At 39.8% G+C, this 25,581-nt stretch overlaps 2 protein-coding genes across 17 annotated transcripts in view; one reads left to right on the forward strand and one right to left on the reverse strand.

The window, feature by feature from the left end:
* PPP6R3 (protein phosphatase 6 regulatory subunit 3) overlaps positions 1-9,866 on the forward strand; it is a 92,735-nt gene extending 82,869 nt beyond the window's left edge. For all 16 annotated transcript variants that reach the window (XM_070766034.1, XM_070765912.1, XM_070765977.1 and 13 more), the window contains 2 exons: positions 4,251-4,373; positions 8,401-9,866. In XM_070766034.1, coding sequence (XP_070622135.1) covers positions 4,251-4,373; positions 8,401-8,452 — 175 coding nt within the window. In that variant the 3' untranslated portion in view covers positions 8,453-9,866. The remainder of the gene's footprint in view (positions 1-4,250; positions 4,374-8,400) is intronic.
* A 6,119-nt stretch (positions 9,867-15,985) lies between these two features.
* LOC139158437 (solute carrier family 9 member C1-like) overlaps positions 15,986-25,581 on the reverse strand; it is a 186,295-nt gene continuing 176,699 nt past the window's right edge. Inside the window, exons 26-27 of the mRNA XM_070735749.1 lie at positions 19,948-20,009; positions 15,986-16,254 (exon numbers count right to left, since the gene is read on the reverse strand). Of these exons, the coding sequence (XP_070591850.1) occupies positions 16,204-16,254; positions 19,948-20,009 (113 nt within the window). The 3' untranslated portion in view covers positions 15,986-16,203. The remainder of the gene's footprint in view (positions 16,255-19,947; positions 20,010-25,581) is intronic.

Below are 25,581 nucleotides of genomic sequence, written 5' to 3' on the forward strand. Positions count from 1 at the left end.
CTTGCAGATTTTTTTCAGTGTTTCCTTCAGTAACTAAGGAAACAGTGTTACACCAAATACGTAGAAAATACGTAACTTCCAGCCACATTTATTTATTTATATTTAATCAATTTATTTATTGGGGGGGGCTCCAATCTTGTTTCAAAATGCTGGGTGTTTTACAAAATATTGGCTTTCACTATGTCTGTAGTTATGCTTAGTTCCTAACTAATTACTACTATTGTAGTATGACAGAATAGGGAATATCTCAAATGTACTTTTTCAAGAGGCAACTGGACTTTCTGGTTTTTCTTAAGAACTTCTTGGATGAGAAGCAAAACATCTTCAGAGAAAAATCAGAAAGTCCAGTTGCCTCTTGAAAAATCATCTTTAGGACAATCATCACCTGGATGACCTAGAATCTCCATAGACAAATAGTTGCAGGCAATTTTGATTTTATTTAATTTATTAGATTTCTATGCTTCACCCTCCAATAGGTCTTTGTGGAGGAGTGGGCTAAATGCCTCCTCTCCCTGCTGCGGAGGTATAGTAGATGACACCAAGATGGCAACGATAGTAGAATGCGTGTAGCTTCACCTTTAAGAGCTCATGCCTGAAATGACTATGTTCCCATGCTCTTAGACATAGATTGTCCTCTAACATTCCACATCCTACCACCACCTGTGTTGTGGATGGCATAACTACATTGCAGATAACATGGTAGTCATTTAGAGTACAGCATTTTTCATTTTATAAGACGCACCAGTGCATAGGACGCACCTAGATTTTAGATGAGGAAAACAAGATAAAAAGTATTCTGAACCAAATGGTGTAGTATTAAATAGTAATAGTAGAATAGAATAGAATAGAATAGAATTCTTTATTGGCCAAGTATGATTGGACACACAAGAAATTTGTCTTTGTGCAGATGCTCTCAGTGTACATAAAAGAAAATATAGATTTGTCAATCATGTGGTACAACACTTAATGATTGTCATAGGGGTCAAATAAGCAATGAAGGAACAATCAATATTAAGAAAAATCTTAGGATAGAAGCAACAAGTTACAGTCCTAAGTGGGAGGAAATGGGTGATAGGAATGATGAGAAAAAAACTAGTAGTAATAGTAGTGCAGACTTAGTAAAAAGTTTGACAGTGTTGAGGGAATTATTTGTTTAGTAGAGTGATGGCGTTCGGGGGAAAACTGTTCTTGTGTCTAGTTGTCTTGGTGTACAGTGTAATAGTAACCTCTCCAGCCACGAGGGGGTGGGTTTGTGGCTCCTGATGTTTTCTGTGGGAAATGTCTCCCTTCTTTCCTCCCTTCCTTCCTTCCCCTTTTCTTTCTTTCTTTCTCTCCATTTCTTTCTCTCCATTTCTTTCTCCCATTTCTCTTTTTTCCCTCTCATTCTCTCTCAATCTTTCCCTCATTTCTCTCACTCTCCCTTTCATTTCTGTTTTTCTCTTCCCTCCCTCTTTTTCCTTCTCACCCTTTCTCTCTCTCATTTGTTTGTTCTTTCTCTCCCACATTCTTTCCCTCCAACAGTTTCTCTCTTATCTCTTTCTCCTTTTCTCTCACATTCGTTCCCCCTCTCACTTCCCTCCCCTGTCTTTCCCTCCGTCTCTGTCTCTCTGGGGACAAACCAGCAGCATGCGCCACTTCTTCTTAGCTTGTCCTCCGGGAATGAGTGGGGCGCGTGGCATCCAGCCGGCGGAGGAGCCCATGGGGCAGCTTCGATAATCTGGCGGACGGGGCTTGGATCCATCAGCCCCCCACCCTAATTTCCCACCTTCAGGGGCACCTTTGGGAGGATGCAGCAGTTGTTGAAGGCGCTCTGAGCAGAGGGCATCAGCTGCAGAATTCCCGAGCTGAGGCAGCTTTGCTCAGAGCGCCTTCGCCGTCACCTCAATGCATCCAGCCAGCAAAGGAGCCCGCAGGGCAGCTTCGATCATCCGGCGGGACAGGGCTTGGCTCTATCAGCCCCCACCCAAATCTCCTGCCTTCAGGGGCACCTTTGGGAGGGCGCAGTGGTTGGCAAAGGCGCTCCAAGCAAAGCTGCCTCAGCTCGGGAATTATGCAACTGGCGCCCTCTGCTCGGAGTGCCTTCACTGACCACTGCACCCTCCCAAAGGCACCCCCAAAGGCGGGAGATTGGGGTGAGGGCTGATAGAGCTGAGCCCTGTCCCACCGGATGATCGAAGCTGCCCCGTGGGCTCCTCTGCCGGCTGGATGCCACGTGCTCCACTCATCCCCAGGGCCAAGCCGCTGGCCTCCAGCCAACAACTGCTGGGCGGCCTTGGGAACAGCTGCCACCACTGCTAAGGCAGTGCCGGCAGGGACCCTGGGAAGAACGCCTGCTGCCGGGCAGTTGAGGCGGGGCGCATGGCAGCACCTTCCGAGAAGCGGGCAGGCGTCTCTTCAATGTATCCAGCCAGCGGAGGAGCCCGCGGGGCAGCTTCGATCATCCGTCAGGACCAGACTTGGCTCCATCAGTCCCCACCCTAATTTCCTGCCTTTGGGGGCACCTTTGGGAGGGTCTAGCGGTCGGCGAAGGTGCTCCGACCAGAGGGCGCCAGCTACATGATTCCTGAGTTGAGGCAGCTTTACTTGGAGCACCTTCGCCAACCGCTGCGCCCTCCCAAAGGCGCCCCCGAAGGCGGGAGATTGGAGCGGGGACTGATAGAGCTGAGCCCCATCCTTTCAGATGATCGAAGCTGCCCAACAGGCTCCTCCACTGGCTGGATGCATTGGGGTGAAGCCCGCCCGCTTCTTCAAAGCTGCTGCCACGCGCCCCACTCATCCCGGGGTCAAGCCACCGGCCTCGAGCCGACAACTACCGGGCGGCCTTGGGGATAGGTGCCACGGCTGCTGACCCCTGCCCACATCCGGTGTATAAGACACCCGATTTTTGATGCACCTTTTTGAGGTAAAATACACCGAAAAATATGGTAAGCACTGTACTTAGCCATGAAACAAAAGATGCATCAGTCTTGCATCTATGTGAGTAAGAAGATTGTGGGCTGCTAGGGAAAGCTGGTCATAGAGGATGGAATCTCTCCTTCTGGAATCCAGGTGCTTGTTTATAGAAATGATGTTTTATGGTAATAGAGAAAATCTAGTCAAAATGGGAAGCCTGATTAATACACATAAGATCCTTCATTGGAGGAAGATTGGAGAATTTAACATGAATGTTGGAAGATTAATTTTGGTGCTAGATTTTTAATGTTTATGGTTTTATACATATATTATTGCAATAGTTGATGCAAGATGGATGGCTAGATAAATATTTTAAATAATAAATAAAATAAAAAATATTTATAGCTAGGTTGCTCCTCTCAGTCATGAGCAGAGCCAGTTTTCTTTTTCTTCCTTCCTTCCTTCCCTCCCTTTCTTTCTCCTTCCCTTCCTTTCTTCCTTCCTTCCTTCTTTCCTTCCTTCCTTCCTCACTCATCTCTCCTACAAGGTGACTCGGTGGTTAACGAATTATAAAACAAGTTAAAAATAATTATAAAATAAAGGATTAAAATAAACCATCATTAAAATATTAAAACCTGCACTAACACTACACCTACAAGACCCAAGAGATGGATGGGGCATGTTTGAGGTCTTACTCCATCAGCTGTGAGTTCCTTACTTCTGGCCCCAGGACAATTGAAAAAGCCAGATTTTGATACTCTTCCAGAAAGCCAAAAGGGATGTAACAGTTCTCACTTCTGGTGGTGGAATGTTCCACAGAGATGGATCCACAGCAGAAAAGGCTCTTCTTGGCAGCAGAAATTGCTAGTCTGTTTAAAGAATTTGGATAACCATACCACTGTTTTTGTTGCATCCTAGATAGACTTGATCCGAACATTCTTTTTTTTTTTTTTGTGGAAAGATCTTGATAGTCTTTTTTATATACTTTTCTGTTTTTTCCACCCTTCCCTTTCACTGTGGCTTCAGAGTGTTGAAATCCTATCGGTATGTACTGTAAAGGATCATTCATGGTTGTTGGTTTTTTTTTTCATTTGAGCATCATCTACATTTCTTTGTTCCTCTTTTTTTTACTACTCTCCTGCATTTTTTCTTGTCCAATTCCTTTTTAATAAACATAAACTGATGGGAGTCATTAATGTCAACAGAAACAACAATCTTGTGCTTGTTTTCCATGTTTCAGTCATATTTCTAAAATCTGTTTGCATGTGACCTGGATCCTTTCCCCCAAGTCTTTCATTATTGCATGGTGATACAAACATTTAAAGCACAAACGAAGCTGTATTTTTTTTATCTATTAGTGAGGAAGGAAAACTGTCTACCTCGCAAGATGCTTCTTGTAAATATGTGGTGGAAGACAATGCAGATGCTGGAGAAGAAAGTCCTGTAGCTCCGCAGCCTATTTGCAGCAGCCTGGAGCAGAGGTACCTGTTGTTACCAAGTCATTTTTATATTGTGAGCAGTGTGTGTACAGTGATCCCCCGGTTATTGCGTCCCCGACCATTGCGAACAGGGTAATTTGCGATTTTTGAACCCGGAAGTCAGAACACCATCTGCGCATGCGTGCCCTTTTTTTCTATGGGCACGCATGCGTAGATGGCGCCGGGCAGATCAGCTGCTGGGCGGCTTCCCTAGGTCTTCCCCCTCTTGGAGGGCATCAGCGAGGAGTTTCCCCACCGCCCACGCAAACTCCTCGCTGCTGCCGCTTCGCTCGGGCCGCTTCCCAGCTGAGTACTCAGCTGGGAAGCGGCCCGAGCGAACGGCTTGTCCGCAGCCTGCCTGCGCGCCCGCGGCTCGCGCGCCCTTCTCCCGCCCACGCCGTTCGCTCAGGCCGCTTCCCAGCTGAGTACTCAGCTGGGAAGCGGCCCGAGGGAACGGCTTGTCCGCAGCCTGCCTGCGCGCGCGGCCGCGGCTCGCGCGCCCTTCTCCCGCCCACGCCGTTCGCTCGGGCCGCTTCCCAACTGAGCCCTCAAGCCAAGCGCAGAAGTTCGCCTTTGGCGCTTGGCTTGAGGGCTCAGTTGGGAAGGCGCGCGGGTGTTTTAAAACGTCCCCGCTGACATGGGCTCGCTAGCACCCCCCCTAACCCGGGTTGGGGATTCGGGGGGGGGGTGCTAGCGAGCCCCCCATGTCGGCGGGGACGTTTTAAAACACCCGCGCGGCTTTCAAATGAGTCCCGAAGACAAACGTCAAACTTCCGCGTTTGTCTTCGGGACTCATTGGAAAGCCGCGCGGGTGTTTTAAAACGTCGCCGCCGACATGGGGGGCTCGCTAGCACCCCCCCGAACCCCCAACCCGGGTTGGGGGGGTGCTAGCGAGCCCCCCATGTCGGCGGCGACGTTTTAAAACAGCTGCGCCGCCCCCAATCTTCGGCTCCTCGCTAGCGCTGCGGAAGTAAAAACACCATCTGCACATGCGCAGATGGTGTTTTTACTTCCGCAGCGCTACTTCGCGAAAACCCGCTCGTTGCGGGGGGTCCTGGAACGGAACCCTCGCAACGAGCGGGGGATCACTGTATATGAAATGCTTATAATCTGTCTTATTACCTACTTCTAGATTGCCTTACATATGGGCTCTTATAAAGGCTTTGCTTTCACCCTTACAAACTTTTTTTTGGGGGGGGGGAATGGTGAGGAAGAAAAGAAAATATGGGTGCCTGTAGTCATGAGGTGGACCTAGCTCTATAGATCTTCCTTTTAAGGAAAGATAATGGAAAACCATACAGATAAAATGAAAAGATGAATATGTATGGCAACCTTCTCTCAATCATATTGGAGGCTACTGGAATTATAGGATATTCTATATCCTATAGGACCAGGGGGTTGGGTGGGGGTTAGTATTTGTACCACTTTGTGGTCTGTTAGAAACAGGACTATGCAAGTAACAGGATAGTGAGCAAAGCTTCATCTGCACATGTGCAGGAAGAAGCACACACACAAAGACAGAGAGAGAGAGAGTCCATAGAAGACAGTTTTTCTTACAAAACTGGTCCCTGATGCCAGAAAGATTGGGGACTGCTGCTATAGGATTCTAGCACTCTGACATTGCTACATTTTACCATCTTGTTATCTACGCGATTGACCATATATGACAGAAAGCTGCATAGAGACTTCTGAGCCTATCGGAGCGTGTTGTCTCCTTACAGGAGTAGATTAGCATTCATAGACTTTCTGGCCAAAGTACTAACAGCTTGCAACAGCCTCTTGGTTCTGGGATGTAATAAAAAAGGCTGTTTTGGCAGTTGTAAGTTTGCTGCTGATAAATTAATTTTGTACTTGATTGTTTTTTTCCTAATTTTTAATGGAAATGCTATTGCTACATTGCTTTTATTTATGTCTGATGTTAAGTATGATCATGGAGATGGGAGAAAGCAGCTTAACTAATGTCTTCTGGGAAGAATAGGAAATGCAGATTAGGCAAAGCTTTTTTCTTCTCCATTTCTAAGTAATAAGCTAAGATCATAGGTTACAATTATTATTATTATTATTATTATTATTATTATTATTATTATTATTATTATTATTATTTATTGGATTTGTATGCCGCCCCTCTCCTCAGACTCCGCAATCAGTATGTTCACTTTGTTTATTCTGCTTTAAATATTGGTTGTACTTTAATAACATATTGAAAAATAATTGTTTACTACAGCTTTCTCATCCCCATAATTAATTATCATTTCTGTTTAATAAAGAATGTACATAGTGAATGTCATTGATTTTTTTTTGTAAGTTGCTAATGCTTTAGAAAAGGGCTTGCTCTTCTTCAGATATTTAAAGGCTTGCAGAGATTATAAATGTGAACCTTTTCTGTATTGATACCAGGATTTCTTTAATATTCTACTATCCTTTTATATACTTGATGACTGTATTATTAGAATTACTAGACAATTTTTGTAATCTAAATGAAAAATATCTAGGTCCCCATTGTTGTTGAGTTAGGGATATAGAGTATATACAAGGAAAAGAAGTGCTTCATTCAAGTTAGCTGCATTCCATCTGATCAAAATTTAAGCATGTGATTCATATTTTGACAAAATAAAACTTGAACCTAGAAAACAGTCCCTTGATCTCCAACAGTTGTGGAATTGGGAATCCAGTCTGATTGTTAATCAGCTACCCCCCAACTTGCAGAAATGGGCCCAAGAAGATAGTTTTAAAATTTTATAGAGACACAGTTATTGATAAATTCAAGCTAATTGTTCATTACTGTCATCTGTCACTGATCAATGTTAATTAATTTGCAAAAGTTGGAGCCATACATTTGTCTTTTTAATGCTGAACACCAAGTCTTTTGACTGGAAGTACATTTTCCTTGAGAAGTCAACTCCTAGGTGAAATAGATAAAACATCTAATTAACATCTCCAATTTAAAATATCCATTTGCTCCTTATTAAAATAAAACATTACATTTAAATAAATTATTAATTTGACTGTATCTCCAACAATATGAATACAGTGAGGTTATTGCTAAAGTTTATTGCATGAATTCTACGGCTTTTAGAATTATATGCAGCCGAAAGCTCTTCATATTGAGGAAATTTTTCCCAATTTGTTCTTGTTTTCCAGCTTTTTATTTTTAAAGATGATTGGCAGCAACCAATTTCTGAAATTTCAATGCCGTGGCAAAAATTGGATCTGGTAAAAGTGCCAGTATCCTACAGCAGTGATGGCAAACTATTTTTTTCCTCAGGTGCCCAAAGGGCGCACATGTGTACCGACACCCATAATGCAATGCTCTTCCCCTCACGCTACCCTGCATGCACAGAGACCACTTAAGCCTCTAGATTTCTAGTAGGCTCGTTGAGGCTTTTTCACCCTGTGAAAATAATAATAATAATAATAATAATAATAATAATAATAATAATAATAATAATAATAAGATTTGTATGCCGCCCCTCTCCAAAGACTCGGAGCGGCTCACAACAACAAAACAGTACAATGCTGTGGAGCCTGTGGATGGTGGAAAAACAAGCCTAACGGGCCTACTGGAAGTTTGGAAATGAACTTCCAGTAGGCCCCTTGGGCTGTTTTTTGCCCTCCCCAGGCTTCAGGAAATAGTCCCAGCGGGCCTACCAGCTCCAGAGCCTGGGGAGGGCAAAAACGGCCTCCCACCGTCCTCTGGAAGGCTGAAAAATCAGCTGGCCACATGTACCATAGGTTTCCCATCATAGTCCTACAGGAAAGATAAGCAATCTATGGGCCCAAATTTAAAGCCTAAGCTTCATGTAGTGATCTCCAGTGTGTCTTAGGTCACTTCTTGGGAAGCCAGGGAAAATGCACAAGGCAGATATTGTAATGCTGAATTTTTTAAATTTACTTTGCAAATATATCAGTGCCATAAGGTCTATTCCATTTTTTAAAAAAATCTAAAAGTAATTTGATTAATTTTATTTTTCCAACGTTCAGAATCATTGTGTTCTCTTCTAACAATTTGATGCTTCTTTGATCTCCTTAGGACTGATCAACAAACTATTCTATCAGAGGCATCTGTTAATGGCCCTGTATGATATGTGATATTGTCTGATGATAACTGAAGAATATGAACTGATTTCAAGGATATGATTCTTGAGGATTTCATCTAGAACCTATTGGAGCCAGTCACTGCTGCATTTAATTTCACAAGTGATCAGGACCAGCAACATTTATATTCTAGATTTTGAGACATTGTACAGAAATTCATAAGTGTAAAAATTGCACATTGAAGAATACCAAGAATTTTTTGCGTATGTTTATATTGTATTGTTCTAAATGATGGGTGATTGTGAAATAAGAACTTGCCACCCAAGTAACATTAGTAATGATACTATAGTTAAAAATGGCTGTAAGAATAGTTTTATATTAAAAAAAAAGTGAATACACAAATCTAATGTATTTGAGGCATACTATTTGACAATTAGTGACCAAAGTATGTAGCAATTTTCATAATTTTTCACCCAAAACATTTTTAAGTCTTTCTTTCATTTTGGCAAAAAAAAATGTTCAAATGCAATGCCCTTTAAATGTTTGGTTGCTTTAGATTTAAAACAATGATTTGAAAATAATTTTGGTGTTTGACATATTACAGCAAGCTTTCAACTGGTAATTGTTTTCTGTATTGTTTAAACCAGATCAAAATGTAAGTCTATCAGTAGAGATTTTAAGTATTTATTACTACAGCTTAGTTGACAGATTGATGTTACTGTAAAGCCATACGTTCTGTTAAGTCTTGTTTGCTTGAAACAATACCTTACAGGTGAAACACTAGAATATTTTGAAGTGCACATGGCTTCTTGTGTATTTTTACAAGACTCAACTTTTTTTAACCCATTCACCAAGATGTACTTTAATTTAGAGCATTACAAAATTATCCATTTTGAAACAATCTTCATATTTAAAACACTGTAATACTTTTGACAAATCAAATAAATATAACAAATGCCCATGCTGCTCTTGTAATTAAAGTTCGTGTTTTAAAGATATAATGTCTTTAAATATCCAAATTGGGCACTTGAGCATGTTAATTGTTATATTTTCACTGTTTTGATCTGTGTGAAGATTTCATTTGTAAGTTTTAAACCAGTTTTTTTCATAACTGGGTTGTGTATATATATATAGTGATTATGGAAACTAATTGTAATTTATAATTTTCTATGTCATAAAATTCCAGCCGCCTTTTCAAACAGAAGCAATATAATGTATATTGCCACATTCTTTGGTGGAAGGGTTAAAGGACACCTCTTGCACTTTTAGGTGCAAAATCCACTTTTATTTCTTTCAAAAGAAGTTATTCATGTATTTTTACATCATATGTTTCCCTGACCAGTATTTAAAAAGCCAAAAGGATACTCTAAACAATGGCCAATGATTTATTTTAGAAAGTGTCCCAAGCTATGTGCCTAATATTACATTGCATACAGAAATAAAAACAAATGTATACTGGTACTTCTATTTTCTCCTTACTTCTACATATGTTGTATGGCCATTGTTTTGACATTAGAATATGCATAATTGTGTGATCTACACAAAAAGGGTAAGAAATAATAAAATGAAATAAAGGGAAGAGTCAAAAAGAGAAATTCAACTAAAAGGTAATTTATATTAACAGCATTCACTGTATTTCTTTTCTGTCTTTAAACACGCCCATTCTCACCATGGCATTTATCCATACATGGTGCTGGCTTTTCAGAATTTGGTAAAGATAATTTTCACCTCAACCTAAGGACTGTACACATCCATATGGGATTTTTAGCATAATATGAATATGATTAATAACATTACAAGATGCTTTTCCAAGTGCCTCATCCATAGCCCACAAAGTCCTGATGCCTCCAGTTCCAATTAGAAATTAGGTCCCATCGTTAGTAGTTTGGAATCATTCAAGGCCTGATACCTTAAATTCATCCGTCACACATGTACAAGGTACATATAATTTGCCTACAAAAGGTATATAGCATACCTTTATCTTACATTTAATAATGTGATCAGCCTATAGTGTCACTTTGAAGAAAGCGGTGGCAAACAAATTTAAGAACAAAATAACAGAGTTGGGAGTCCAACTCTTGTATAAGTTGGAGACCCTATATCATTCTGGACAAATGGCTGCCAATCTCCTATTAAAAACCTCCAGTGATGGAGCACCCACAACTTCTGAAGGCAGCTCATTCCAATATTTAATTGCCCTCAGCTCTAGGTTGGTTCGCTCCATCAGTGTTCATCCATTGCTTGGTGTTTTGGAGAAGAGTTGATTGTATATGTATGTCAAAGAGTTGATTGACTCTTATTTGTGGCAGTCTCTCAAATATCAGAACACTGCTATCATGTATTTTAAATAATACCATTGCAAATTCTCAGAAATCCAGATACCTAACTGAATTTAAATAGTCTTAGATGCCTAGTATTTTTTACATGTTTCAGAATGAATTGTAGATTGCATGATATGTCTACAGATCAGTTAACTTGCCTATAATGATGATTTTCAAGTGATTAGTGAACTATATCTTTATTTTCTGCAAATGATAAAAAATTTGGGGGAATGTTCCAGAGTTTTGGAGGACTCTTCTAAGATTTCTTTGTTCCAAAGACTGCAGAGGAGTCTCGACCTATTCTCCATAAAATAGAAAAAGGGAAGATGGAATATAAATTCAGAGAGGGGGTTATGAACATTACCTCTTCTCCTTAATGGGCAGAGACATCAGCCACCGTGGGTTGACCTCATCGGTCAGCCAATGAGGACTGAGCCTGTTTTAATGACTTTCTTCTCAATTGTCACTCTTCTCGCTTTTGGCTCAGTCCTCCTACAGCTAGGACCTGTGGTCAACTCCTCTGGCAGTTTGTGTATTCCCTTCTCCAAACATTCTTTCCCCTTCCTCTGCAATCCATGAGTTACTTACTCTAATTCCTTTTTTTTAAAAAAGTTTTTAAATATTCACTTCCTATCTATCGTTCCCTTACTAAGGAAAGGTGATTGGGGGGAAGCAGAGGCCTCTCAGAGTTCTCTCCAGCCCCAGGCCAAGCCAGCCGACCAATTTAAGCAATCCAGCGGCCAGGCAGCAAAAGGGCATAGCCGGGAGGGATAGCTTTGCATCCCAACACCCCAGCTTTTCCGATTGCAAAGTGAATAGACTTGCACCGGCAGTTGAACTTCTCCCGCAAGTGCCTCAAGCAGTGTGCCCCACCATCCAGCTACGGCCTCCAATTTTGGCGCTTTCAGCTTCTTAGTGTAGCGGGAGCGATCGCTCAGAGCCACAAACCTGATTTTAAATTTCTTCTTTAGCAAAGCTTATCAAAGCTCGGCTTCCCCAGGGGTACTTGCTCATCCAGGAGGACTCTCACCCAACCTTTTAGATTCTAGAAGCTCCAAGGGAAGCCCCTAAAACACCGTTTTGGGCTTCTTGCCCTTTTTCCTCACAAACTCAATGGCCGTTTTTACTCCAGTGGCCATTTTAAAGGGCTCTGGCCGACCGCCATTGTAACTGCACTATAAGGCTCCTCGCCTTTATGGCATCATCTCCCAATTGTGACCAAGATTCAGGGGAATTCCCCCTGTCTTCGGATGTTGAGGGGGGTAGCCCACCGTTCCGGGCCCTAACAACGTGGGTTTTTCTTACACACATTCTAGGAAAGGGGCTATTAAGGCTCATGAAAGACCCAAAGCCTCAAAAAACAATGAATCAAGACGCCACAAAGCTCTAACAGTTATGTGACAAGGTGCCTCGTTCTCAGCCTGGCCACAGTGAGAGGGTTTCTCCCCTCCAGCCACTTGACCAAGCTGACAATACGCTCATAGAAGCATGTAATTTATCTCTGGCTGATACTGATATTTGGGGTGCTCCAGGCCAACCCTCCCTCCCTCAACCTTCTCCTATTCCTAGGCCTTTGCTTCCTCAGGCCCAACCCAGCTCTCTAGACCCTCCTCAGGCCTTTGGATTAGGGTCGTAATAGCTAAAACATATGATTTGTCTTCGTCTGCCCATTCGACTAGGAGTGCTGCTGTCTCTACAGCATGGTCCACCCGGGTGTCCTCAAAGGGGTATGCAAGGCCACTACCTGGGCCTCTCCATCCTCCTTCATAAAACATAAAATCAATGCTTTTGCCTTAGCTGATGCTGCCTTTGGCCGTCAGGTTCTGCCCTCGGTGGCAACAGGGACCTAAACATCCCTCCCGTGGGACTTTAGCAGGTCCCACGTGTCTCCACCCACTAAGGAGAATAAACCGTTGTCTCCTTACCTGAACTGTTACTCTCTTGCGTGCAGAGACATCACCCAGACCCTCCTGATCCTTCAATTAAGTCCAAGGGTCTAGGGGAGGATGGTTCCAGTTGAGTTCCTTTGTCTGGCATTGTTTTATTCTTTCTCTCATGACCAAGTGAGACCTTTCATAGGTTTTTTTTCTGTGTATACCTTGCCTTTTTTCTTTCTGCTATCTTCTACTCATCTTGGCCATACTACAAGCCTGTGCTTCATCCTTCACCAAAAGCGGGAAGAGTGACAAGTGAGAAAAAAGTCACTAAAACAGGCTCAGTCCTCATTGGCTGACGGACAAGGTCAACCCACACTGGCTCATGTCTCCGTACATAAGAGAATAACCGCTCACGTAAGAAGACTGGTTTATTACCAGCTGTTTTACATGGTGTTCTGCCAGGCTCTCTGGTAGGAGCTTCCTGAAAATTCAAGGGTACAAATTTCAGACACACAAACGTCTGAAAATTCAAAATAATGTTCTTTATCACAACATTCAAAATAAACTAAGCACTCTTTTTGTATTGCAAAGAGCACTCGTCCCAAAACAACTGGGTAGTCTGTACAATTTCCCTTAAGCAGTCATTAAGTACCGTACTTAGCTAGCAGCTGTGAAGAAACTTCACACCCCTTCTTCCAACGAAGTGAGACACACACACACGTTGCTTTGCTTTGGTTTCAAAGGCGTGAAAAATCAACAAAGTTCAGAAAACAGCAACACACGATTCCTGAAGAACTGCGATCAGATACTCTTTCACAATGGCCAAACCCATACGCTGCTATTTATAGCAGCAGCCCTAATTACTGGACCCCCACCCAACCACAGGGGGCCTCATTTTCTCTTGTAATAATCCTTCAGTTGTTGTCTCTTATGCATCACTCTACGCATGCGTGGATGTGTCATTAATTCTTGTTCAGAATCCAAGGATGATACAGATGATTGATCTCCTGGGCTGTCTGCCAAACTTCCCTCTTCCCTGTCACTCATGCTTCCTTGGTCAGAGGAGGCTTCATCAGCAGATTCCATAGGGAGCAAAACAGGCCTGCGGCATGTGGCTGTCTCCCCCACATCCACCTGCACATTCCTTGGGGCAGGAGCTGGGCGAGAGCTAACCACAACACATGGCAGCTTCTGTGAGTGTTAAGGATAAAACCAAATATCAATTGAATTTCACCCAATTCACCCAATGTGGAATAAACCCTGAACTGTGTAGTGTGCGACCCTAATTGGTTGTCTTATAAGCAAGCCCAATAGTTGTCACTGCTCATTGTGAGAAAGACTGCATAGAAACTAGATAACCTTAAGAGGACCCTGGTACCAAATAAATAGAATAGTTATATATTATTAGAAAACACATCTAACTAGACTTGAAGCATTTCATCAACCTCAAAAGGGCGGAAGTCTGGGTCAACCTTGAACCTTGGTGAATTGCAGGCAGCCAGAAGTCAACAGAAGTAGTCTGCAGTACTGCATTCTAACCACTGCTCCATTCTAACCAATGGATACTCTGTTGCTGGTTCCAGTCAGGGTTATTTTTTCTCATTTAGAATTGCCTTCCAATTATTTAACACAAAAGCCTTTTGGTCACAGTCAGATAGAAATTAACTGGAAATAGGGGAAAGTATAAGGCTAAAAGGAAAGGAATTCAATGTTTTAGACCAGTGATGGCGAACCTATGGCACGGGTGCCACAGACAGAGCAATATCTGCTGGCACACAAGCCATTGTCCTAGCTAAGCTCAGAGCAAGTTGGGAAACAAGCTGTTTTCAGCCTCTAGAAGACCTTCGATGGGTGGGAGAAGGTGTTTTCACCCTTCCCAGGCATTGAATTATGGGTGTGGGCACTCGCGGATGCACAATAGCACGCGCATATGCTCAAGGAAAAAAAGATTTGCCATCAGTTTTAGACATTCCTGCTCACATGAAAAACTAATGAACTATCAGAAAAACCAAAGTCTTATTGTAATTACAGAATTCATTACTGGGAAATTAATGGAAATGCTGTATGAACAGATTTGCATTTAAGGTCTTGCTATTTAAGAGAGTTTTTAAATCTGCCAACTGTTATTCATAGAGCTCCCCAGCTATCCTGAGATTTTTCTTTTTAATTTGAAAGCAGTCCACTGAATCCTGCTGCAAGAGGAGTCATACTGACCAAACAATATGCAACCACACCAAATAATCCTAGGCACCCTGAAACCCTTGGATTTCTGAGACATTATCTTGGATGTCCGAGTCTTTGGAGAGGGGCGGCATACAAATCTAATAAATGATGATGATGATGATGATGATGATGATGTAAGATGTAGGTGAACAGTTGAAGCCTTGCCCTTATGGGCATGCTACAGTGGGAATGCTGTTGCAGCCAAAAATTTCTAGATCTGGAAAATATTGACTAGTCCTGAAATATGTGCATTCCCAAATCAATATATTGAATCAATTTGCCTCCTCTTGCTTCTGAGAAGCTGTCTTGGCTTTTTTTAAAAAAAAAATAAGGAAGATACTGATAGCCACATTTCTTCCATAATTACATGATTCTTTTTAAAATTAAAAGAGTCCTAACCTCTTTTCAGAATTATCAGTGCTTGCAATTAGTAATGATATAAATGGAAATAAACACTGACTTTGCTACATTTGATGGCATGGTAAAGGTACATTGTTTTAAGATCCCATGGATTTTTATGTCCATCTGCCATGCTCTTTAGAAGCTTTTTGAACCTAGGTATCTCAAGTTCACAAAAATCACTGACTATTACTTTAATCTCCACTACATGTATTTGAGGTCATGAAAGAAATAAAGCTTTGTAATTGGTGGTTGTAATGAAAGATTCAAGCAGTTGTATGTTTTATCAAGAAAGATATCTAAGTATGGATTTAAAGTATGTTTCCAATTTAACCAGATGAATTTTCACCTTGGTTTCCTTCATCGTCAAAACATATATCATTCTGCCAGACAAAATCTTATGCTATATTAAATGTTAAAATGTTATTTGCTGCAAAAAAATGCTATTTAAAATAGCCAGAATAAATTTCAATATGCAAAAAACAATATAAATGGAAATTATTTTACCAATAAATGAGAATATCTATAGCTTGGGGTTAAAATAAGCGATCCATGATGCACTCTTAGTTTGGCTGGCTTTTTGTAGACATTTCATTTTCTTGCAGACTTCATTTCTAAGTAACATCATTAGTGCTAGTAAAGAAATTGTTTCATATTGATAAAAATATTTCAAAAAATCACAGAAACATAAAATCAGTTCAAAAATTTATTACAGAAATTGTAACAACTGAAATAACATCAAATATTTCAAAAGTCCTAAAACAATTTTAGTGGTCCTTTGGTGTTGTTTACATAAGTTTTATTAGATTATTTAGATTATTCATGTATATAACATTTTGTAAAAGATAATATTTGGAAACTTTTCATAGAAAGCAAATAAAAAACAATTTCATTGAGGATTTGACAGCACTCCTTAGTATTTGGTTTCTAGGTAAGGTCTTGCATCCTTGTTCTGTGAGGCTGGAACGTATTTGCTCTTCATGAAGTCTTTCTAAAGGTGGAGCGTGAGGAGAATCTAGAACCACTTTGCTACATAAGGAAAGAAAATAACATTTTGATTGCATTTTTGTGCCATAAAATGTAATTCATTAAAATATAATTATATAATACCAGCTGTATACCCATGCACCGTTATGAAACTATGTGATCGGGCTTGATAATCGACACTTAAAGCTTGCAAATTAATGAGTAGTTACAACTAGTCTCTTCCCTTCTTCAGCCTTTGTTAAAGTATTCATGAACTGGGAGAGGTGTGATATTATGGTCAGCCAATGAATAGGCATTGCAACTAAGACAGCCAATGTGAGCTTAAACTCATCTGACTCTGTGTAGAGAATCAAAACTGAAACTAAAGCTAGTAGGCTGGGCATGGCTCAGCCTACTCTGTACTGTACTCTGTTACTCTGAACTCTGAAATGAAACTCTTCTCTTCTGTTGGAATTGTATATACAGTGTTCCCTCGATTTTTGCCGGTTCGAACTTCGCGTAAAGTCTATACCATGGTTTTTCAAAAATATTAATTAAAAAATACTTTGGGGTTTTTTTCCCTATACCACGGTTTTCCCCACCCGATGATGTCATATGTCATTGCCAAACTTTTGTCTGCCTTTAATAAATATTTTTTTAATAAACTTTAATAAATAAACATGGTGAGTAATAATCTGAATGGTTGTTAAGGGAATGGAAAATTGCAATTTAGGGGTTTAAAGTGTTAAGAGAAGGCTTGTGATACTGTTCATAGCCAAAAATAGTGTATTTACTTCTGCATCTCTACTTCGCGGAAATTCAACTTTCGCGGGCGGTCTCAGAACGCATCCCCCGCGAAAAGCAAGGGAACACTGTATATTCTTATATATAAAGAAATTTCTTATTTAAATGAATCCAGCTGAATCAGTTATCTGTGTGTGCTTCTGGATTTGATTTATGCAACAAACTCTAACAGGTTGTGGGCCCAGGGCACACAGAAGACTGAATTGTAATCAAGCTAAGACAGGGGTCCCCAACCGCCGGTCCGCGGACCAGTACCGGGCCGCAAGGCATGTTGCACCGGTCCGCGGAGTCAGCAGCTACTGTGGAGCCGGCGAGTGCCAAGCTGTTTCCTGTCTCTTTCCCCTCACGTTCACTTGGGACCGCCATTTGCCTCGGGCTGAGAGAACCTTTGCTTGCTTGCTTTCTTCCTTTCCTGTCTTTCTTCTCTCGTCGAAAGTGGTCTATTTCCTCCTTGCGAAGCCCTTGCAAAGCCCTCGCTCTGCCTGCAGCTCAAACGAAAAGGCTTTGGCATTGTGCAGCCCTTTTTTTGCTAGGCTCCCCCACCCTATTCCCGGGATCCTGGGTGGGAGCGAAGCCAGGGGGGGGGGGTGTGACCATGAAACCCCCACCACCAGCTCTGGTAATTTTCTTTTGGAAGGATTCCTTGCTGCAAGAAAATTACCAGACCTGGCAGTGGTGGGCGCTCCAAGCAGGCAGCGATCGCAAAGGAAGGTGACTGTGTCCATGGAGGCATCTCCCCCTGCTCTGGGATTCCTTGCTGCAATCCCAGCCGGAACGGGGGGGGGATGTCCTCTGGAACTGCTGAAACGCAAACGGTGGTCCCGAGTGAACAGGAGGGGAAAGAGACAGGAAACCGCCCCCTCCTACCCTTCCTCCCTCTGTCACCTCAACTCCCCCGCAAAATTAAAAAGGGGGGGGAGAGACAATGGAATGATAAGCTTAACCCCCTTTCCGCCCCCACCGGGCCATAGAAAAATTGTCTTGCTGAAACTGGTCCCTGGTAGAAAAAAGGTTGGGGACCACTGAGCTAAGAGACTGCCTGTGTTAAAAGGAGAAGTAAGACAGAGAGAAAGATTGCAGGATGGCTGCTGTTGAATTTAAGAAAAGTTCAGTGCCTCATTTGGGACAGAAGAACTGTGTAATGGAATGTTTCCTGAAGGCTAAGGAGCTGTAGGATATTGTTATTAATCCGCCCCAGGGAGTTTTTGCAGCTGGTGAGCAGAAGAAGCATGATAAAGCAATGGCTTATATCATCCTGAGTTTAGAAAATGAACAATTTCTCAATGTAGCTGCTAGTCTGGCAGCTAGGAAGTCTAGCTGAAGTTAAGAAATATTAATGTATATGTAATGTACAATGTACATGTTAGTGAGTCAGCATACAATATTGTTCAGTTATCAAGAAAATTGTACAGAGCATGTTTGCAACCAGTTGAGCCTGCAAATGCAAACTCTGTGGAATTAGAAAAGTATGAAAATAGTATTTACTTATTTAAATTTACATGCTGTCCCATCCCATAGGACTCAGGAATATTCCTGAGTCCCAAAAGACGTTGCTAGTCTTGATGAAATGTGGGACATTGTTTCTGCAGTGTTTGAATGCAAACCAAAGCAGGGTTTGCATATGGAGGCATTAAATGCTTGTTTGATCACTGAAGGAAACAAGCGCTATTATAGAAAGAGCCATGAGGAAAAATTCCTGGTGGGGACCCAAGGAGCAGGGAGAGTGCAGAGCGGAAATTTCCACAGACTGGCTATCAGCAGAAGAGATCAGATTGTACAGTGATACCTTGTCTTACAAACTTAATTGGTTCCGGGATGAGGTTCTTAAGGTGAAAAGTTTGTAAGACGAAACAATGTTTCCCATAGGAATCAATGGAAAAGCGATTAATGCGTGCAAGCCCAAAATTCACCCCTTTTGCCAGCTGAAACGCCCATTTTTGTCCGGAGGTGGGGTTTCCCAGCGAAGGGAGCCTCAGTGAAATCGCAGCATCGCAAAAACACCGAAGTCCTTGAAACCCCACCTCTGGACCTCTGTGTTTTTGCAATGCTGCGATTTCACTGAGGCTCCCCTTGCTGGGAAACTTCACCTCCAGACTTCCGTTGCCAGCGAAGCACCTGTTTTTGTGCTGTTGGGATTTCCCTGCTGGGATTCCCCTGCAGCATCACAAAAACACGGAAGTCCGGAGGTGGTGTTTCCCATGGAGGAGAGTCTCAGGGGAATCCCAGCAGCACAAAAACGAGTGCTTTGCTGGCAACGGAAGTCCAGAGGCAGGGCATCCCAGCAGCGGCGGTGGGTTTGTAAGGTGAAAATAGTTTGTAAGATGAGGCAAAAAAATCTTAAACCCCAGGTTTGTATCTCGAAAAGTTTGTATGACGAGGCGTTTGTAAGATGAGGTATCACTGTATATGCACAGGGCATAAAAGATTATAATCTTTATGTGTTACAGGGACAAAAGATTCAATGCAGGGGTGAAATGTTAGCAGATGAGACCGGTTCAGGAGATCTGGTAGCAGACATGTGGCCTGGGTTGCCGAACTGGTAGCAACAGCTGGCTGGCCCTGCCCCAGTTGCCACTTGCTTGCCCTGCTTGTATCCTTATGATTTATATTTACTGGTTCCTAATATGATTTGATTGCTTATTTGTACCTGGACTATCATTAAATGTTGTACCCTATGATTCTTGATATCTTTTCTTTTATATTGGACATACAAGAAGACAAACTCTTTGTGTGTCCAATCACACTTGGCCAATAAAATTTTCTTTTCTATTATTCTATTCTATTTTATTCTATTCTAATTCTATTCTATTAAGAGCTCTCCCAAATCATGCTAGGAAGATGAAACAAGCAAGTTTTCTTTTAATTTTGTAGCTTTAGTCTTCACTATCACCCAAAGCAGATTGACATGACATAAGCATATATATTTCTGAATAAATAAATAAACATACTTACTGCATTGTCTATTAATGTGCTTTGACTGTTACGTTCTGAAGCAAAAATGTGTTCCATGGTTCCTATATATTAAGGAAAAAACAAAAACATTTGAAAGCCAACTGAATTTATTTTTAAACTTCCAATAGATAACCAGATTTACAAAATATTGAAACACAAAATTTCTCAATATTCATTCTCTTCAGTTATCTCTCAACATTTCCAAAATAAGTTTTAAAAACTAAACAGAGGTTTATATATGCTGTCCTTTAACTCTTACTTTGTATTTTATAAGCTACAAAAATACATGTTGTTAAACAGATCATTTTGGTTTTGGATAGCTTATTGTATGCACCCCTCTCCGAGGGGTGGCATACAAATCCAATAAATAAATACATAATAAATAAATAAATAATATTGCATTAATTCAATTTGTCAATTTGGTGATTAAGATACCAGGCTAGAAACTGAGAGTGTGAGTTCCACTCTCATTTTAATAAGAAGCTAATTGGGTGGCCTTGGATCAGTCAATTTCTCTCAGCTCTAGGAAGAGTACAAAGACTTCCAAAAATCTTGCCAAGGTTTCATAGACTTGTTAGAATTATATAGAGGAACTGTATTTTGAGACTTAATTGTTTGTTTGTTTGTTTTTAAATATATTTTTATTAAATTTTATTACAACAAAAAACAAAAAAAAACCCTACTTAAAGAAAAAGTGCCCAACACCAATAAACCCCACCACTATTTAGGGGGTTAAATTATTTGCAATAAGTTTCAATTTCTTCCTTAGCTCCGGTTTACATTTCTTTACCTACAAAAAGTGATTGGAATTTATTTTTCACATTGTCGTCATAAATTCTACTTAAGATATAATTTTTCACCTTATTCCATCGTGCCATCAGCTTCTCCAATTTATTTTCATCAAAGTTATTTAATCTTATTTCCATAATTTCGAAGTGGATGTGGTCCACCATGTATCAGTACCAATTCTGGATTGTCCATTTATTTCTATCCTTCCACCCTAATACCACTACTGCTTGAGCACTTTCCAAAGCTGCTGTTTTGATTTCTTTAAATTCTCGTAATTCCCCATATTTAACTAGTGTTGCTAACTCTTTCGTGATTATCCAATTAATGTTTAGCATATTGTTAATTTTATTCTGTACTTCCTTCCAAAATTTTTGAACTTCAACGCATTCCCAGAGCATATGCATAAAAACTCCTTTTATTTGGCAACCATGCCAGCAATTTCCTTTTCCTTTCCTCTGGAAGTGTGCTAGTTTTACTGGCGTGAGGTACCATTTATGTAAAATTTTCCTTCTCATCTCTCTAATTCTTGTGTTCTTTATCTTATATATATTTTCTACTACTTCTTCAATCTCACTTTCATTAATCCGTAATTCATTTTGCCAGTATCTTGTTAGGCCTCTTCCACTTGTAATAACATGCTATAAATCTTACTAGCCTGTCCTTTTGAATCATTAATCTTTTATTTCAATATTTTCTCTAGACAGTTTTCTTCTCTCAAAAATGCTTCTTTAATCTCACTTTTATTCAAATATTTGCATATTGCATTAATCTGCAACCATTTTTGTTGGCCCAACCACCATTCGAAGCGAGTTCTATTAACTCTTCCATCTGTCTCATATAATTGTTCTATTCTCATTATACTTTTATCATTTAATTCCTTTATAACTCTACCTAGGTTAACATCATTATTTATATTCAAAACATGCAACGTTGATAGTTTTGAATTCCTATTTGCTAATTTCCCTTGCCATTTGGACCAAATATCTAAAGCTGCTTTCAAAGGATCGGCTAATCTATTGATTTTTATTTTACTCCATTTTTTAAATAAAATCTCTTTATTTTTAATACTATTAATCTCCCTTTCAAGTTTCACCCACTTATTTTCTGTCAATAATTGTAATTCCATTAATCTTTCTATTTGAAATGCTTCTCTATATAATTCTAAATTTGGGCACCCCCATCCTCCATCTTTTTCTCTGGCAATCTTAGCCATCGTTTCCTTGTTCTAGGTTTTTTATTTCCTTCAATCCAAAAATTCATTTTATTGTCCCATTCCCTTAGTTTTACTCCTGGGAAGGTACCTGGTAAAACTTGGAATAAATACATCATTTTTTGAATAATCATCATTTTAAGAGCTCTTATTTTGGCCATTTTTCTCAAAGTTTTATCTTTCCACTTTTTAATTTGCTTTTGCATTTTTTTCCATATTAAATTGTAATTTGCCTCAGCAATTTTGTTTGGGTTTTTGAATAACCAAATTCCTAAATATTTCATTTTTTTACATCCTAATTTCAATCCTGAAATTTTTCGTATCTCAATTTGCTCTTTGGGACCTGTATTCAAACAAATTATTTCTGATTTCTCAATATTAATTGAAAGACCTGATTGGTCTTTAAATTCCTGAAGTAAAACCATTAATTTTTCCATCATTTCAATGGGGGTTTCAGACAGTATTATGGCATCATCTGCAAAAAGATTTAATTTCAATTCGAGTTTTCCAATTCGGTAACCCTTCCAGTCCTTATCATTTCTAATTTTATCTGCTAGAACCTCAATTACCATTGCAAACAAGATGGGGGAAAGTGGGCACCCCTGCTTAGTTCCATTTTGGATATTAACTTTCTCTGTTCTGTTTCCATTTACCCTAATATAGGCTGTATTATCCTTATAGATTTCTTTTATAATTTGACAGAAATTTTCTCCCATATTTAATTCCTTACAAAGTTGAAACAGGTAATTATGATTAACTTTATCAAATGCTTTATACACATCTAACTTTAAGATGCATAATTTCTTTTTGGTAGTGGTAGCATGGTGTAACACATTAACAATATTTCTAATTGGTTCATAAATTTTCCTTCCTTTAACAAATTCATATTGGTCTTCACCAATTATTTTTGGTAAGATACTCTCTATCCTATTTGCTATAATTTTCATAAATATTTTATAATCCTGGTTTAGTAAACTGATGGGGCGATAGGATCCCAGATCTAACAAATCCCGATCTGGTTTTGGGATAGTAATGATCTCGGATGTCTTCCATGACTGTGGAATATTGAAGGTTTGAAGTATGTTATTAAATAGTTTCTCCAAATAAGGTAATAATTGAATCACAAAAGTCTTATAGTATTCCCCCGTAAGTCCGTCTGGGCCTAGAGCTTTGGCAGGTTTCAACCCATTAATAACTCTAATAATTTCATCATTTGTTATTATCCCATTTAATATTTGTTTGTCTTCTTCGGTTAGTTTCTCCTTAACCTCTATATTTTGCAGAGTGACCTGATCTTTTTTATATAACTTTTCATAAAACTCTTTCATTATTTTTTGCAATTCATCGTTACTATGGTTTATTACACCTTTTTTGTCCTTTAATGCAACAATACAAGATTTTTCTTTTCTTTTAAATAATTTGCCATTTGTTTCATTGATTTATTCCCCCATCCCATAATGTTCTGCTTTACAATTAATCTCATATTATTCCATATTTGTTCATCCATAAGTCTCATTTGCTTTTTTTAAAATTTTTAATAAATTATTCCATTCCCTATTTCTTGTAATTTTCAATCTTTCTTGAGTTAACTCAATATCTTTAATTAACTTTTTCTTTTCTACCTCACATTTTTTTAAATATAGATTTCAGTACTGAGACAATTCCCTCTCATAAAGGCCTTATGTGCATCCCAAATTATTGATTGCTTCATATTTCCCATATCATTTATTTTAAAATATTCAGTCAATTCTTTTTGGAGTTTCAATTTGTCTCCATATTTTTTGTTTATTATTTGAATCAAATACAATCACTGCTAATAATGGGGCATGGTCTGATAACCAAATGATTTCAGTTTCATCTCTTTTAAGATATGTATTCCCAGTTTTATTAATTAATATATAGTCAATGCAGCTAAACTTATTGTGCCTAGCTGAATAAAACGTAGCTCTATTTGTCACTTCGGCATGAAGATCCATCATACCTAATTTACTTAAAGGCAAATTATTTTTTTCCTGTTTCCCTGCTGTCAATTCAATATTAAAATCACTGCCAGAATCACTGTGCCTTCTGCAAAGTTATTCAATTTACACTTTGTATTTAATATAAATTGCTTTGTATTAGCATTTGGGGCATAAATTACTGCTAATGTTATTACCTTATTATTCATTTTTCCTTTAATAAATAACATCCTTCCCTCCTTGTCCCTTTTAGTCTGAATCAGTTCAAAGGGGATTCTTTTATGTATTAGTATCGCTACTCCTCTGCTTTTAGTATTCCCCCTAGATTCATATATCCATCCCCAGTCATTACAATTAGTTAATTTATCTTCTCTTTTTCTCCCTTTATGTGTTTCTGATAAAAATAAGAAATCTACTTTTTTATCCCTAGCCAGTTTCATAATTCTATAACGTTTAATCTGTGACGACATTCCATTCACATTTAATGACATCAAAACATTTTCACCCATTCCTTTCAGATATGTTTCTCTCCTCTGTAAAGTGAAGCATATTGGAAGATTCTTCATTTATAGTTTTAAACCCCCACCCAAGTGCCCCTCCCTCAACATTCCCCCAAGGGGGAATCAATGGAAAAAATCTCCATTGGCTCCGAGAGGCACCCATGGCTTTGCTATCCCTCAAGTACGCTCTAAAAAATTACCCATTTAAGTAACAAATAGTAACCCTCAAAACCCACCCCCTCTATTTCTTCCTTTCCCCTTAGTAAGCATTGAAGGGAAAAGAATACCCAAAAAGCTAATCAGCTGGGAACAACAATGCCAGTTATACAATCCAGTGCTTATTTCTTCCTTTGACGTGTAACTCGCCCCTCCTCCTTCTTTCCCTTCTCTCGGAGTAAAGCTAGTTCCTTTTCTAATGCAACGATTCTCTCCTCCTTCGCAGACTCTTGGCCGATAGGATCTCCTGTAGATAAATCACAAGTCGCATCTCCTTTTGTTTAAGCTGTCTAAAAATTTCCACAGTCCTCCGCTCCAAAGCAAATCTTACCACAATGTCTTTTTGATAGCCTGAATTCTGAGGACTGTAAACCCAATGAACTCTTTCAATTTCATCCAAATCCAAGAGCCATTGGTAAATCAGTTGAATTAATTTCTTATTTTCACCAAAATCCTGCTTGAATCCTCTCAAATGTAAGTTTGATCTCCTCTGCTGGTCTTCTAAATTGTTTATACGCTGCTCTTGTTTTTTTTCTATCTGCCTCAAGTCTCAAGATCCTTGTCTCCTGATCTTTGGATTGAACTCTCAGTTCATTCATACCGTTTGTCACTTCTTTCATGGCTAATTGCATGTCTTTAAGTTGTTGTCCTACGTTTGCAAATGCCTGAAGGAGTGTATCCATTTTTTCCCCTAGATCTGGAATAGTCGCCATTTCCCTTTGTCGTTTTACTCACTTTTTTAACAGTGAAGTTCTGGTCTGTAACTCCTCTTTTTAGCTGATCCCAGCAAGTTTTCCAAGTCTCTTTTAAATTTTCTACCTCTCAGTCCACTTTTCACTTAGTTTGAGAGGGCTGTTAAGGGTTAAGATTTGTTTCCTCTAATCACATCTGGAGAGTGTTCCGTGGGAGCGTCTACTCTCGACGCATGCACAAAGCCTATCCCCCGAGACTTAATTGATTG

The sequence above is a fragment of the Erythrolamprus reginae genome, chromosome 1, assembly GCF_031021105.1.
Source record: "Erythrolamprus reginae isolate rEryReg1 chromosome 1, rEryReg1.hap1, whole genome shotgun sequence".
NCBI lineage: Eukaryota > Metazoa > Chordata > Lepidosauria > Squamata > Dipsadidae > Erythrolamprus > Erythrolamprus reginae.